The 13,304-nt window shown below is 45.4% G+C and overlaps 2 protein-coding genes and 1 pseudogene across 2 annotated transcripts in view; 2 read left to right on the forward strand and 1 right to left on the reverse strand.

Moving 5' to 3' along the window:
• Positions 1–2,603, reverse strand: part of LOC108318462 — a 19,606-nt pseudogene extending 17,003 nt beyond the window's left edge.
• Positions 2,604–2,634: 31 nt separating this feature from the next.
• On the forward strand, positions 2,635–4,913 carry HILPDA (hypoxia inducible lipid droplet associated). The gene is made up of 2 exons (XM_017549506.2): positions 2,635–2,816; positions 3,695–4,913. The coding sequence occupies exon 2, from the start codon at positions 3,763–3,765 to the stop codon at positions 3,952–3,954; it is 192 nt and encodes a 63-aa protein (XP_017404995.1). The 5' UTR covers positions 2,635–2,816; positions 3,695–3,762; the 3' UTR covers positions 3,955–4,913.
• FAM71F2 (family with sequence similarity 71 member F2) overlaps positions 4,375–13,304 on the forward strand; it is a 25,042-nt gene continuing 16,112 nt past the window's right edge. Inside the window, exon 1 of the mRNA XM_037746063.1 lies at positions 4,375–4,439. The gene's annotated coding sequence lies outside the window, so the exon portion shown is untranslated. The remainder of the gene's footprint in view (positions 4,440–13,304) is intronic.

The following is a 13,304-nucleotide window of genomic DNA, read 5'->3' on the forward strand; positions in this document are numbered from 1 at the left end:
AAAAAAAAAAGAAAGAAAGAAAGAAAGAAAAAGAAAAATTAGCTGGGTGTGGTGGTGCATGCCTGTAGTCCCAGCTACTCAGAATGAGGTGGGAGGATACCTTGAGACCAGAAAGTCAAGGCTGCAGTGAGCAGTGATCATGCCACTGTACTCCAGCCTGGAAAACAGGGTGAGACCCTTTCTCAGCTACAACAAATAAAGAAGAGAGGCAATAATACCCACCTCATAGCATCATTAGAAAAATTAAATAATACATGTAATGCATTTAGCAAAATGCTCAGCACATGTCAGTTACTGGGAGAATGATTATTTTGTTTCCATTCTTTCTTTTTTTTTAAATAACCATATATTAGTGAATGTTAAAATCCCAGTTCCCCAAGCAAAACATTACCACCCTAGTTATGTACTTACTTCTAAACTTGTTAGTTATCTTATTCAGGTCCTTTACTCAACCAGGTGACAAGCTTATTTGGAACAAGAATCTGGCTTTATACTTTTTAGCAAAATAATAGCTCCTATTTACTGAGCATATATGACATACTCTTTATGTACATTAATTCCAACCCTCACAACAATCCGGTTTTACAGATTCTCTTCCTCATTTTACAGATAAGGAAACTAGAGTTCAAAGGGGTCAGTTAGCCTGGCCAAGGGTGAAGGCAGGCCTAATCCCTGATGCAAGCAGCTACATTTGTGGTGACAGATGGGAAAGCACAGAGCTGCACTCACCCAAACACTTATCTCCAGCTGGCGTTACCTTTAAACAGTGGCAGTGAGTATGTGGAGAATTATTGGAGAGGCACCCATCCCTTCTTCCAGCTGCGTGACGTATAAATTTAGAACTCAGTAGAACCCAAAGGGTCACTGAGGAATACCTGCATTCATTCACCAAGCCTAGGCTGCTAATGAGCAAAACTCCACACTAGGAGTTGTGTACTTGATGATACAGATAATGCTAACACTCACAGAATGTTTTCTATGTGTCAAGCACTGTTCTAAGTGCTTTATATGGATTAATTCATTTAACAGCCAGGTTAAGACTGTTATGACCCCACATAACAGCTGAGGAAACCAAACTACAAGGTTAAAGGTTTTGTCCAAGGCCCTCACCTGGCAAAGTAGGGGCATTTGGATCTGGCAGTGATTTCAGAGCTTGAGACTTATTTTAGTAACAGTGTGAGAGAAGGGTCACAGAGTCAAGCACAAAATCAGACGCAACTCTGGTATAACGAAGGACCAAAAGTTCTGCGGGCTGAGCAGGAAAGTTGGTTCCAAATGTCTGCCTGCCTGCCAGCACGCCTCCAGCCCCAATCTTCTGTTTTCCCCACCCCCTCATTCCCGACAGACCACAGCTAGCCAGCCAGGAAAGGAGGGGAAAGGTCGCAGTGGGGATTTGGCTCCTCCCTTCCCGTCCAACAGCCCCTACTCAGCAGAGCCCGCCGAGCTCGCGCAGATGTAGAAAGTCTAGGTTCTTTCCCATCCGGCCCATGCACTAGACCCGGGCACACGGAAACGCCAGTTCTAAAGCCACCAGCAGTCTTCCCTTCCACGGGGTGGACGTTCCTTCCCAGGGGTGCTCCCCATTCCCAGTGTCTCTCCGGGACTCTACTTTCTGAGATTCCCCCGTTGCGTGCTCTCAAGACAGACCACAGTCTTGGCTGGGTGGTGGGGGCGGGGTGGGTGGAGGGGGTGCTTGGTAGGGCAGCCCAACCCCCAAATCTGGGCATAAGGCTGTACGGACTGTGACCTCCTGGCTCTTTAGTTCAAGCCAAAAGCACCCTTAAAAATCATCTAGCGTCAGACTCTATCTCAAAAAAAAAAAAAAAAAAAAAAAAAAAAAAAAAATCATCTAGCGGCCAGGCGCAGTGGCTCACGCCTGTAGCGCCGACACTCAGGGAGGCCAAGGCAGGAGGATCGCTTGACATCAGGAGTTTGAGACCAGCCTGGGCAACACAGCGAGACTCTGCGAGAAGAGAAGAGAAAGACGAGGAGAGGGGGAGGGGGAGGGGAAAAGAAAATCATCTAGTGGCCAATACCTTCATTACAGATGAGAAAACTGAGGCCCGTTTAAATACCAAGTGACTTGCCCATATGTAGTTAGGATCCCATACCAGGGCCAGGTGTATTTCATATCTTCTTAAACGACACGACAAACTCTCACAGAGAGCAGAGCTTTACGTGGTGCACAAGGGCCTCACCATGGAATCTTGGTACCTCTAAGAAGTGAAACAAAACCTGCTCTTCAGTCCTTGAAATGAAGAAAATAACGAGTGGGATGGGGGTCTGGTGCCCACTGACAATTCAGTGCTTGCCGAAATCTCTGGGGAAGAAGCCACCCTCCGCGGCAGGGCTTCACGGACACGAAGGCCGTCGGTGTTTTCCACGGACTAGGTAGGAGGGAGATGTACTCTCTGACTCCTTCAAACGTTTTCTATGGCCGGAGATGGCAGTCGAGGCACACGCCTCGTCTCACTCCAGACCGCAATGACTCAAAACCGCACGACGTGTACTTTTGGAAACAGCTCAGCGGGAGAGAACCCTGTACAGTCCCCAGACGAGGTGGGGCCGCGGACGTGCGTCCCGGCGTGTACGTCCCGCGCGTGCGTGCGGGCTCAAGTGCGCGTGCGCGTGCCCTCCGGGGGTGGGCCTACGACTATAAGGGGTGGAGGCTGGGCTGCCTTGCTCGGCGTTCTGCGGTGGACCGAGCATTTGTCTTCGGTGCATTTTGTGGCGGGAAGCTACGCGCTGCTGCTTGAAACCGACTTTCCTCCCGACTCCTACACGACCTGCTGCTACAGCCGGCTCTTCTCCCGGAGGTGAGCGGCCCTATGGGCTTCCCCGGCTCCCGACTCCCATCGCCCGAGTGCAGGCCGGGCCAGCAGCCTAGCAGGGCTGGGGCTGCGCCGCTGGGAGCCTCTCTCCTCGCCCTCAACCCTACCCGGGTTCGCCAGTCAGCCGCCCAGCCCTGTTTTGTCTTGAAATGGCCCTAACTAGGATCCACGTGGGCCATCCCTTGCCCACCAGTGCTGGGTTAGGCGTCCCTGCCATACCCTCCCAAGGCACCTTCACCATCTCCTTCCTGTCCCAGCACTTAGCCTGTTGAGTGGTAACAACCATTTGTCTACAGGGTTTGCCATGTGGCCCTAGTATCTTCCAGGGTACCTAACACATTGCAGAAATTCATGGTATGTTGGTTAAATAAATGAAATTGATAGATTTGCCCCTCAGAGTTATTTGGATTTGCAAAAAATTTGTAGTTAACTCCAATCTGTGATGTGGGAGAGACTTCCAGGCAGGTGGTTTTCTCTAGCGCAGGCTCTATTTCCCATTTTACCCGCCACCCCTCTGCAAAAGGCCTGGACTTGTTTCAGGAAGGTGACTGATACCTGCACTGCAGCACAGGGGTTGTGCATTGTGCAACCCCTTTGCACGATTTGCAGGAACAAAGTTTTCAAGAAAGTAAAAATTTTAAGAAGTGTTCTTGAATTAGTCCAAGAAGCAAGACTGGCTCCGCAGCCATGAAATTTGAAATGTAAATATACTTGGAGAGTCGCTGTGTAGGAATATCCCCTGGTCCCTGTCTCCCTCACTGGCTAAGCCTCTCCTTCAGCTCCGTGGGAGGACAGAAGAGTCAGTGCTGGATGCATGCATATCCCAAAAGGGTGTAGATTGATTCTTTCCTCTCTTTCCTCAGGATCCAGAGGCCTTCCAGAAGCAGAAGGCAGCTCTGCTGCTCTGCGGAGGAGTAGGGTCCTTTCAGCCATGAAGCATGTGTTGAACCTCTACCTCTTAGGTGTGGTGCTGACCCTACTTTCCATCTTCGTTAGAGTGATGGAGTTCCTAGAGGGCTTACGAGAGATCCCATCGCCTGGGACCTCCTGGACCACCAGAAGCCAGCTAGTCAACACAGAGCCCCCCAAGGGCCTTCCAGACCATCCATCTAGCGGCATGTGATAAGACTTCTTTCTGTGCTGGCCATATTTTGCAACACTGACCTACACATGTCCAGATGGGAGCCCCATTCTTAGCAGGCAAGCTGAGCACCAGTGTAACCAGAGAACTATTACTAGGCCTGGAAGAACCTGGCTAACTGGATCCTCATTGCCTGGACAAAGCCTGTTTAGGTCGGCTGCCATGATTTACGCATGTAACCCTAGCACTTTGGGAGGCTGAGGCAGGTGGATCACCTAAGGTCAGCAGTTTGAGACCAACCTGTCCAACCTGGTGAAACCTAGTCTCTACTAAAAATACAAAAGTTAGCCGGGCGTGATGGCAAGTGCCTGTAATCTCAGCTACTCAGAAGCTGAGGCAGCTGAATTGCTTAAACCCAGAGGGTGGAAGTTGCAGTGAGCCAAGATCACACACCTTCACTCCAGCCTGGATGAAAGAGCAAGATTCCATCAAAAAGAAAGAAAAGAAAGAGCCTGTTTAATGCACAGGTGTGAATGGATTGCTCATGGCTGTGAGACAGGTTGAATTCACCCTTTCCCCAGGGCCTGCTGTATGCTGTGCTTTCTTCAGCAGTATGGCTCTGACATCTCTTAGATGTCCCAACTTCAGCTGTTGAAAGAGGATATTTTCAACTCTGCTTCCTAAACATCTGCCAGGGGTTCCTTTAGACATGAGTGTCTTATGCTCCATTATTTGTGTTCAACCTCTCTTCCGCGAGAGCTCCTCCGTGTTTGGATGGCAGTTGAAGAGGTGTGTGGGTGGGCTGTTGGGAGGGAGAGGATGGGGTGTTCAGTGCCCATTTCTCATTGTTTTGCATTTTAAAGTCCTTCCCCTAGCATAGTGTGTGTTGGTCTGAAGGGGGTCGTGGGATGCTGGAGCCTGCTCAGGTTACGGACATTGTGGCCACTATGTGGCTTAAATGATTTTTTCTAATTAATAAAGCGGAATACGTGTTTCTACTATGTGCCATGTTGGCTTCTGCCCTTGAAATTCTTGGTAGGGAAGGGTCTTAATTTCTAGACCTGAGGCTTAACATCTCAAAACTTTGGAGCAGGAAAGTGCTTAAACCATTTTGTTTAAAACATAATAAACCTCTGAATTTGGGGGCAGAAACAGTTGGGTCTGCCCTGTATCAACCAGTTGTGTGAGCCTAGGCCACGACTACTGTAGTCCTCTCGTGACTAGATCTGTAAAGAAGAAAAATGAGCGTCGCCACTTCCAGCCCCTCTCCTTGAGTCTCTGGGACAAAGAGGACTGTCAGTCCAGGAGGCCGTGGCTTTTTTATTCTGTGCTCTTCCGCATGTTTTACTTACCCACCAAAAAGACTGCTTAATTCCAGTTGTTCTCAAAGTCAGTTGGTAAAGTGTCCACACTACAGATGATTATTTCTGCTCTCCCAGATCTAAGCAACTTGGCCTTTCCTCAAAAGTTGGAGCTATTTTTTTTCCTTGTATCCACTACTCTTCTCCCTGTCCCATGTACAATTGTATCCACTCCTCTGCCTGTGACAGTATTTTACACTCCCATCTCAGTGTGTGCATCATTTGATTAATTTGATTTACTTTTGCCAAAGGGAAACAGTGGAGTACAGTGTCTTCTCCGAAACCAGTTTTGCTTCTTGAGTGAGTATTCCCAGAGTGTCACGATAGAAGTCTCTGGGTTAAGCATCACTTTCATTTATTGCACTGTGGTTGACATTAGTGTTACTTATCAAGTATTTCCAGTTTCCCACCTTCTGGATACATGGTAAGTTGGTCCCCTTGTGGTTGACTGGGTTTATGTGACTCTTACTTTGTTAGCATAGTACTACTCTCAAAAATGTAGGTGGCTTTTTCTGATTTCAGACAGTTTCATGTGCCAGTAGTTGCCCTTTCCTAGTCATATTTCTTGTATTTGATATATTTTCTCATTCTCATGCCTCTGTAATTTGGGTATTTTTGAACTTTCAATTGGAGAGCTGCACTTTAAGCCTCTCCTCCAAGTGGTTTAGTTGAACCCTTGTGGTTGGATGGGGCCATGTCTTTAGTTCTAGCCAGTGAGCTGTGAGTGGTAGTGACTTGGGTTAATTCTACATGAGAGCATTTCAGTGCTGGAGAAACCTGTGAGGCCCTCTTTTTCCTTCTGTGCAGTGACCAGCAGTGTTTCATATGGAACTGTTCCATTAGTGTAGGTCCTGGAATGATGATGCCATGAAGCAGAGCCCTTAATCTGTCCAATCTGACTGGGATGTGGAAGAGAATTCTAGACCGGCTGCTTTCTCTAGGGCATGTTCTTGTATTTCCCTTTACCCACCACCCGTCTGCAGAAGGACTGAGCCTGTTGCAGGAAGGTGACTGACACCTGCACTGCAGCACAGGAATTGTGCTACTGATATCTGGGGATTTCATTAACTGAAGTGTAACAGTCTATCCTGACTGATACATTGTGTACAGCACCTATTGGATGCCAGGCATCAGCTAAGACCTCATCACTACCTGCCTCAAAATGTACAGGAGGTAGTAGGGGGAAACCTTGTGAACAAATAATGTGCCATGGTTTTATGATAGACATGTGTATACAGGATGGGGGTATATAAAGATATTTGTAGGCAGGAGGAAAAACTTTAGAGGCTTTCAATTTTTTAAAAATGAGTAGGTTGTAGGCCTCCTGGTCAACTTAGGGAAAGGTGTCTGAGTGAAGAGAACACTGTCAGCAAAGGCACGGATATGAGCCTATGCACAGCTCATTTAGAAAACTGCAAGTACAGTCCAGGCACGGTGGCTTACACCTGTAATCCTAGCACTGGGAGACTGAGGCTGATGGATCACCGGAGGTCAGGAATTCATGACCAGCCGGGCCAACATAATGAAACCGCAACTCTACTAAAAATACAAAAACTTAGGCAGGCGTGGTCACAGGCACCTGTAATCTCAGCTCAGTAGCCTGAGGCAGGAGAATTTCTTGAACTCGGGGGTTGAAGGTTGCAGCGAGCTGAGATCACACCATTGCTGTCCAGCCTGGGCAACAAGAGTGAAACTCCATCTGAAAAAGAAAAATGCAAGTACAGGCTAGGCACAGTGGCTTATACCTGTAACTCCAGTGCTTTGAGAGGCTGAGGCAGGAGGATTGCTTGAGCCCAGGAGTTCAAGACCAGAGAACAGAGCAAGACCCTGCCTCTATTATAAAAATTCAAATTAAAAAAAATTTTTTTTTCCACCCAGGATCTCACTTTGTTGCCCAGGTTGGAGTGCAGTGGTTCAATCTTGGCTCACTGCAACCTCCACCTCCTAGGCACAAGCAATCTTCCTGCCTCAGTCTCCCGAGTAGTAGGGACCACAGGTGTGCACCACTACCCCCAGCTAATTTTTGTATTTTTTGTAGAGACAGAGTTTCACCGTGTTGCCCAGGCTGTTCTTGAACACCTGGACTCAAGTGATCTACCTACCTCAGCCTCCCAAAGTGCTGGAATTATAGGTGTGAGCCACTGCACCTGCCCCCCTACATCCATTTTTTTTTAAATATTAGCTGGGCATAGTGATGCATACTTGTAGGCCTAGCTTCCAAGGAGGCTGAAGTGGGAGGATCACTTGAGCCCAGGAATTTGAGGCTGCAGGGAGCCATGATCATGCCACTGTGCTCCAGCTTGGGTGACAGAACTAGACCCTGTCTCTTAAAATAAAACATTAAGGCCAGGCACTGTGACTAACACCTGTAATCCCAGCACTTTGGGAGGCAGAGGCGGGTAGGTCATTTGAGATCAGGAATTCGAGACCAGCCTGACCAATATGGTAAAACCCCATCTCTACTAAAAATACAAAACTTAGTTGGGCATGGTGGCGTACACCTGCAGTTCCAGCTACTGGGGAAACTGAGACAGGAGAATTGCTTGAACCTCCAGACTGGGTGACAGAGCGAGATTCCATCTATAAATAAATAAATAAATAAATTTAAAAAGTGCAAGTACAAATTTTAAATCTTACTAGCTTGTGGCCTGAACTCTAGTGCCACCTAGTGGACTCTAAAGAAGGGAATATTTTATATACGCACTATGTGCTGTGTAACGCTTTCTGAATTTGAATGACTGCCTCTAAAGCTTAAGATACGAGAATATTAAGGGCTGGAAGATACAATCTAGTCATGCATTGTCCACTAAAAATATAATGCAAGGCACATATATAATTTAAAATTTTCTAGTGTCCACATTAAAAAGTAAAAAGAAACAGAAGGTACTTTTTACGTATTTAACCCAATATATTAAAGATATCATTCCAAAATATAACACAAAGTATTATTAAGGAGATATTTTAAATACTTTTTTTGTGGTACTAAGTGTGTATACTGGTACTTACAATATGTCTTTACTTGGATTTTGCACATTTTAGTTAGTTTTTGTTGGTCGTGCTGGTTTGTTTGTTGTGTCTTTTTTGAGAGTCTTGCTCTGTTGCCCAGGCTGGAGTGCAGTGGCATGATCTTGGCTCACTGCAACCTCTGCCTCCCAAGTTCAAGCAATTCTCGTGCCTCAGCCTCCTGAGTAGCTGGGATTACGGGCACCTGCCACCATACTGGACTATTTTTTTGTATTTTTGGTAGAGACAGGGTTTCACCATGTTGGCCAGGCTGGTTATGAACTCTTGCCTTCATGTGATCCACCTGCCTCAGCCTCCCAAAGTGTTGTGATTACAGGCATGAGCCACTATGCCTGGTCTGGATTGGCCACATTTTAAACACTCACTGCTCACATGTGGTAGGTTAGTGGCTACTGCACTAGACAGTGCAGGTCTGGCCCAGGCTTTTCATTTTACTGCTGAGAAAATTGGCAGAAGATGACTATGTCACTTAGACAGTGCTACTGAGCTGATTGATAGTCAGTTCTAGAACGCAGCTCTATTCCCCGCTGCATGCTTTTTTTTTTGTCTTTTTCTAAAACTCTGAAATGCAGTATAACAAAGCATGTTAATAATGAGCTTTGTTTGTTACTCCTGGGACATTCTTAAGTGGGAACATGGGATTTGACTCCTTTCTTTTTTTTTTTTTTAATTAAAGGCAACCCAGTATAAAATTTAAAATTATAAAATGGGTGTTACTTAGAATGTTTTCATGCTGCCTTGCCCATAGACCATCAACAATGCCTACAGACTTGATTTGCTTTGTACGGCAAAAATATGTCAAATTAATCACCTATAATTAATCACTTGAACACTGTTTTTATTACTATTTTCTTTTAGGCCATGTCCATACACATGGGGAATTTTTTTTTTTTTTTGAGACAGTCTTGCTCTGTCACACAGGCTAGAGTGCAATGGTGAGATCTCAGCTCACTGTGACCTCTGTTTCCTGGGCTCAAGCAATTCTCCTGCCTCAGCCTCTTGAATAGCTGGGATCACAGGTATGCGCCACCATGCCTGGCTAATTTTTGCATTTTTAGTAGAGATGCGGTTTTACCATGTTGGCCAGGCTGGTCTTGAACTCCTGACCTCAAGTGATCTGCCCGCCTCAGCCTCCCAAAGTGCTGGGATTACAGGTGTGAGCCACCATGCCCAAACTGGAAATTTCTGTATTATTTTAATCGTATGAATGCAATTTGGCATCTTTTTTTCTTTTACTTACCATTATAACCTGCAGAATCAAATAATTAATAAAAGTTAAGTAGTTCAATGTAATCTGAGGAATTCTAATTTGGAGAACATTATACTCATATAAGACTTATTAGCAAAATGTAATGTTAAATTTAAAAATATTATATGAAGTTCTCAGATTTTAATAGATCTTAGGTGCCCAGGGATGACAGAACTTAATAATTGGATGGGAGAATATAGAGAAAGCAAGACAATACATGCTGGAAATGTGCTAAAAGTGCTTCAAAGGAAAGCTATTACCCAATAACTAAAAGAAATCGCTTTCATCTCACTTTTTATGTAAAGCTTTCCCTTCTTTTTTGTATATTTCTTCTTGGTGGTGGTGGGCTGTACTTGTTGGAGTTAGTATATCAGTTGTCGATTGCTATGTAACACATACACATTAACTTAGCAGTTTCAAGCAATTATTATCACATACGGTTACTGATGGTCAGGAATTTGGGAGTGGCTTAGCTGCATGGTTCTGGCTCAGAGCCAGAACCTCTCATGAGTTTGCAGTCAAGCTGTTGGCTGGGACTGCAGTCATCTGAAGTCTCATCAGCAGCTAGAGGATTCATTTCCAAGTTAGCTCACATGGCTGTTGGCAGGCCTTGGTTCCTGGATGGCTATTGGCTGGAGGCCTTAGTTCTTCATCATGTGGACTTCTCCATAAGGCAGCTCATGACATGGCAGATGGCTTCCCCTTAGGTGGAATGATAAGGGGGCAAGGGCCAGGGCGGGGCTGGTATGGAGAGAGAGAAAACTACCAAGATGAAAGCTGCAGTGCCTTTTATAACCTAATGTTGGAAGGGACATACCACTGCTTGCGTCTTATTCTTTCAGTCACACAGCCCAACCTTGATACGTAATGGATAGAGACTTAGAGAGACTACTCCAAAGACCAGGAGGTGGGGATCACAGTCTTGAAGACTGGCCACCACAGTTGCCTTTTCCTTTTCAGGTCACTTACAAGGGTTTTTGTTGCTATGGAGGTGGATGTGGGCATATCGAAGGATACATGTTATACAGGCCTTTATTATGCAAACCTCTGCAGTAAAACAATGAATAATACACCCCTGCCAAGACAGTTATACAGTGTTGAATTGAAGTGGAAAGGAAGGAATCAGAATTTCAAATGACAGAATGCCTAAAGTCTGCCTGGGCAGATGTATGAATATGCATTAGGGAGAAGTAAAAGAGTGACCTGAAAATCTTCCTAAAGTAATATTGTCTAGAAAGTTTGAGAGGTTTAAATGTGGCCGACAAGATTTCCTGAAGATAAAATGTTCCTGGGGCCTTAATAGTTACGAGAACTTTGCCAAATCAAGAAAGCAAATATATAGGAGTCTAAAAATTATTCAGTTTTGCATAATCATTTCAGAGTACCAATTATAATTTTATTTTTAATTTTAAAAAGTTTCAAAAAAAGCAAGAGAACCAATTACAATATTGAAAGGAAACAGAGGAAGGATAGATTCGGGGCCAATTATATTCCCATTTGGGTTTTTGTTACTATAAAAATGGAAATATCAAAGATTTTAGAAAATGAGTATGGTAATAGAGTACAAATCTGCAAATGATGAATCAGTAATTATATCTTTATATCACACAGGATATGTTTGTGATATTGATGTATTAATGCACTACGAATTAATTATTAATTAATTTTGAGATTGAGTCTTGCTCTGTCACCCAGGATGCAGTGCAGTGTTGCAATCTCAGCTCACTACAACCTCTGTGATATGATTTGGCTGTGTCCCCACACAGATCTCATCTTGAATTCCTATGTGTTGTGGGAGGGACCTGGTGGAAAGTAATTGACTCATGGGGGCAATTCTTTCCTGTGCTGTTCTCATGATAGTAAATAAGTCTCACAAGATCTGATTGTTTTTGTTTTGTTTTTCAAGATAGTCTCACTCTGTTATCCAGGCTGGAGTGAAGTGATGTGATTTCAGCTCACTGCAGCCTCTGCCTCCCAGGTTCAAGTGATTCTTCTGTCTCAGCCTACCAAGTACCTGGGATTACAGTTGCCTGCTACCATGCCTGGCTAATTTTTGTATTTTTAGCAGAGATGGGGTTTCACCATGTTAGCCAGGTTGGCCTTGAATTCCTGACCTCAGGTAATCTGCCTGCCTCGACCTCCCTAAGTACCAGGATTACAGGCATGAGCCACTGTGCCCAGCCGAGATCTGATGGTTTTTTAAAAAAAGGAGGAGTTCCCCTGCATGAGATCTCTCCTTTGCCTGCTACCATCCGTGTAAAACATGACTTGCTCCTTCTTGTCTTCCATCATGATTGTGAGGCTTCCCTAGCCACATGGAACTGTAAGTCCAATTAAACCTCTTTTCTTTGTAAATTTCCCAGTCTCAGGTATGTGTTTATCAGCAGCATGAAAATGGATTAATACAGTAAATTGGTACCAGGAGTAGGGTATTGCTGAAAGATACCTGAAAATGTGGAAAGGACTTTGGAACTGGGTAATAGGCAGAGGTTGGAACAGTTTGGAGGGTTCAGAAGAAAACAAGAAAATGTGGAAAAGCTTGGAACTTTCTAGAAACTTGTTGAATGGTTTTACCAAAAATGCTGATAGTGATATGGATAATAAGGCCCAGGCTGAGGTGGTCTCAGATGGAGATGAGGAACTTGACAGGAACTGGAGCAAAGGTGACTCTTGTTATGTATTAGCAAGGAGACTGGCAGCATTTTGTCCCTGCCCTAGAGATTTGTGGAACTTTGGACTTGAGAGAGATGATTTAGGGTATCTGGTGAAAGAAATTTCTAAGCAGCCAAGCATTCAAGAGGTGACCTGGGTGCTGTTAAAAGCATTCAGTTTTCAAAGGGAAACAGCATAAAAGTTTGAAAAATTTGCAGCCTGACAATGTGTTAGAAAAGAAAATTCCATTTTCTGAGGAGAAATTCAAGCCAGCTGCAGAAATTTGCTTAAGTAAGGAGAAGCCAACTGTGAGTCCCCAAGACAATGGGGAAAATGTCTCCAGCACATGTCAGAGGTTTTTATAGCAGCCCCTCCCATCACAGGCCTGGAGGCCTAGGAGGAAAAACTGGTTTCATGGGCTGGGCCCAGGGTTCCCAGGCTATGTGCAGCATGGGGTTTGGTGCACTGCATCCCAGCTGCTCCAGCCATGGCTGAAAAGGGCCAATGTAGAACTCAGGCCCTGGCTTCAGATGGTGAAAGTCCCAAGCCTTGGCAGCATCCGTGTGGTGTTGAGCCTGCAGGTGCACAGAAGTCAAGAATTGAGGTTTGGGAACCTCCACTTAGATTTCAGAAGATGTATGGAAATGCCTGGATGCCCAGGCAGAAATTTGTTGCAGGGGTGTGGGCTCTCATGGAGAACTTCTGTAAGGGCAGTGCAGAAGGGAAATGTGGGGGTCATAGCCCCCACACAGAGTCCCTGCTGGGTCACCATCCTCCAGACCCCAGAATGGTAAATCCACCAACAGCTTGCACCATGCACCTGGAAAAGCCACAGACACTCAATGCCAACCTGTGAAAGCAGCAGGAGGGAGGCTGTACTCTGCAAAGCCACAGGGGCAGAGGTGCCCAAGACCATGAAAACCTACCCCTTGCATCAGCACGACCTAGATGTGAGACATGGAGTCAAAGGAGATCATTTTGGAGCTCTATGATTTGACTGCCCTGCTGGATTTTGGATTTGCATGGGCCTGTAGCCCCTTTGTTTTGGCCAATTTCTCCCATTTGGAATGGCTGTATTTACCCAATGCCTGTACCCCCATTGTATC

This window comes from Cebus imitator, unplaced genomic scaffold (genome assembly GCF_001604975.1).
Source record: "Cebus imitator isolate Cc_AM_T3 unplaced genomic scaffold, Cebus_imitator-1.0 Scaffold219, whole genome shotgun sequence".
NCBI lineage: Eukaryota > Metazoa > Chordata > Mammalia > Primates > Cebidae > Cebus > Cebus imitator.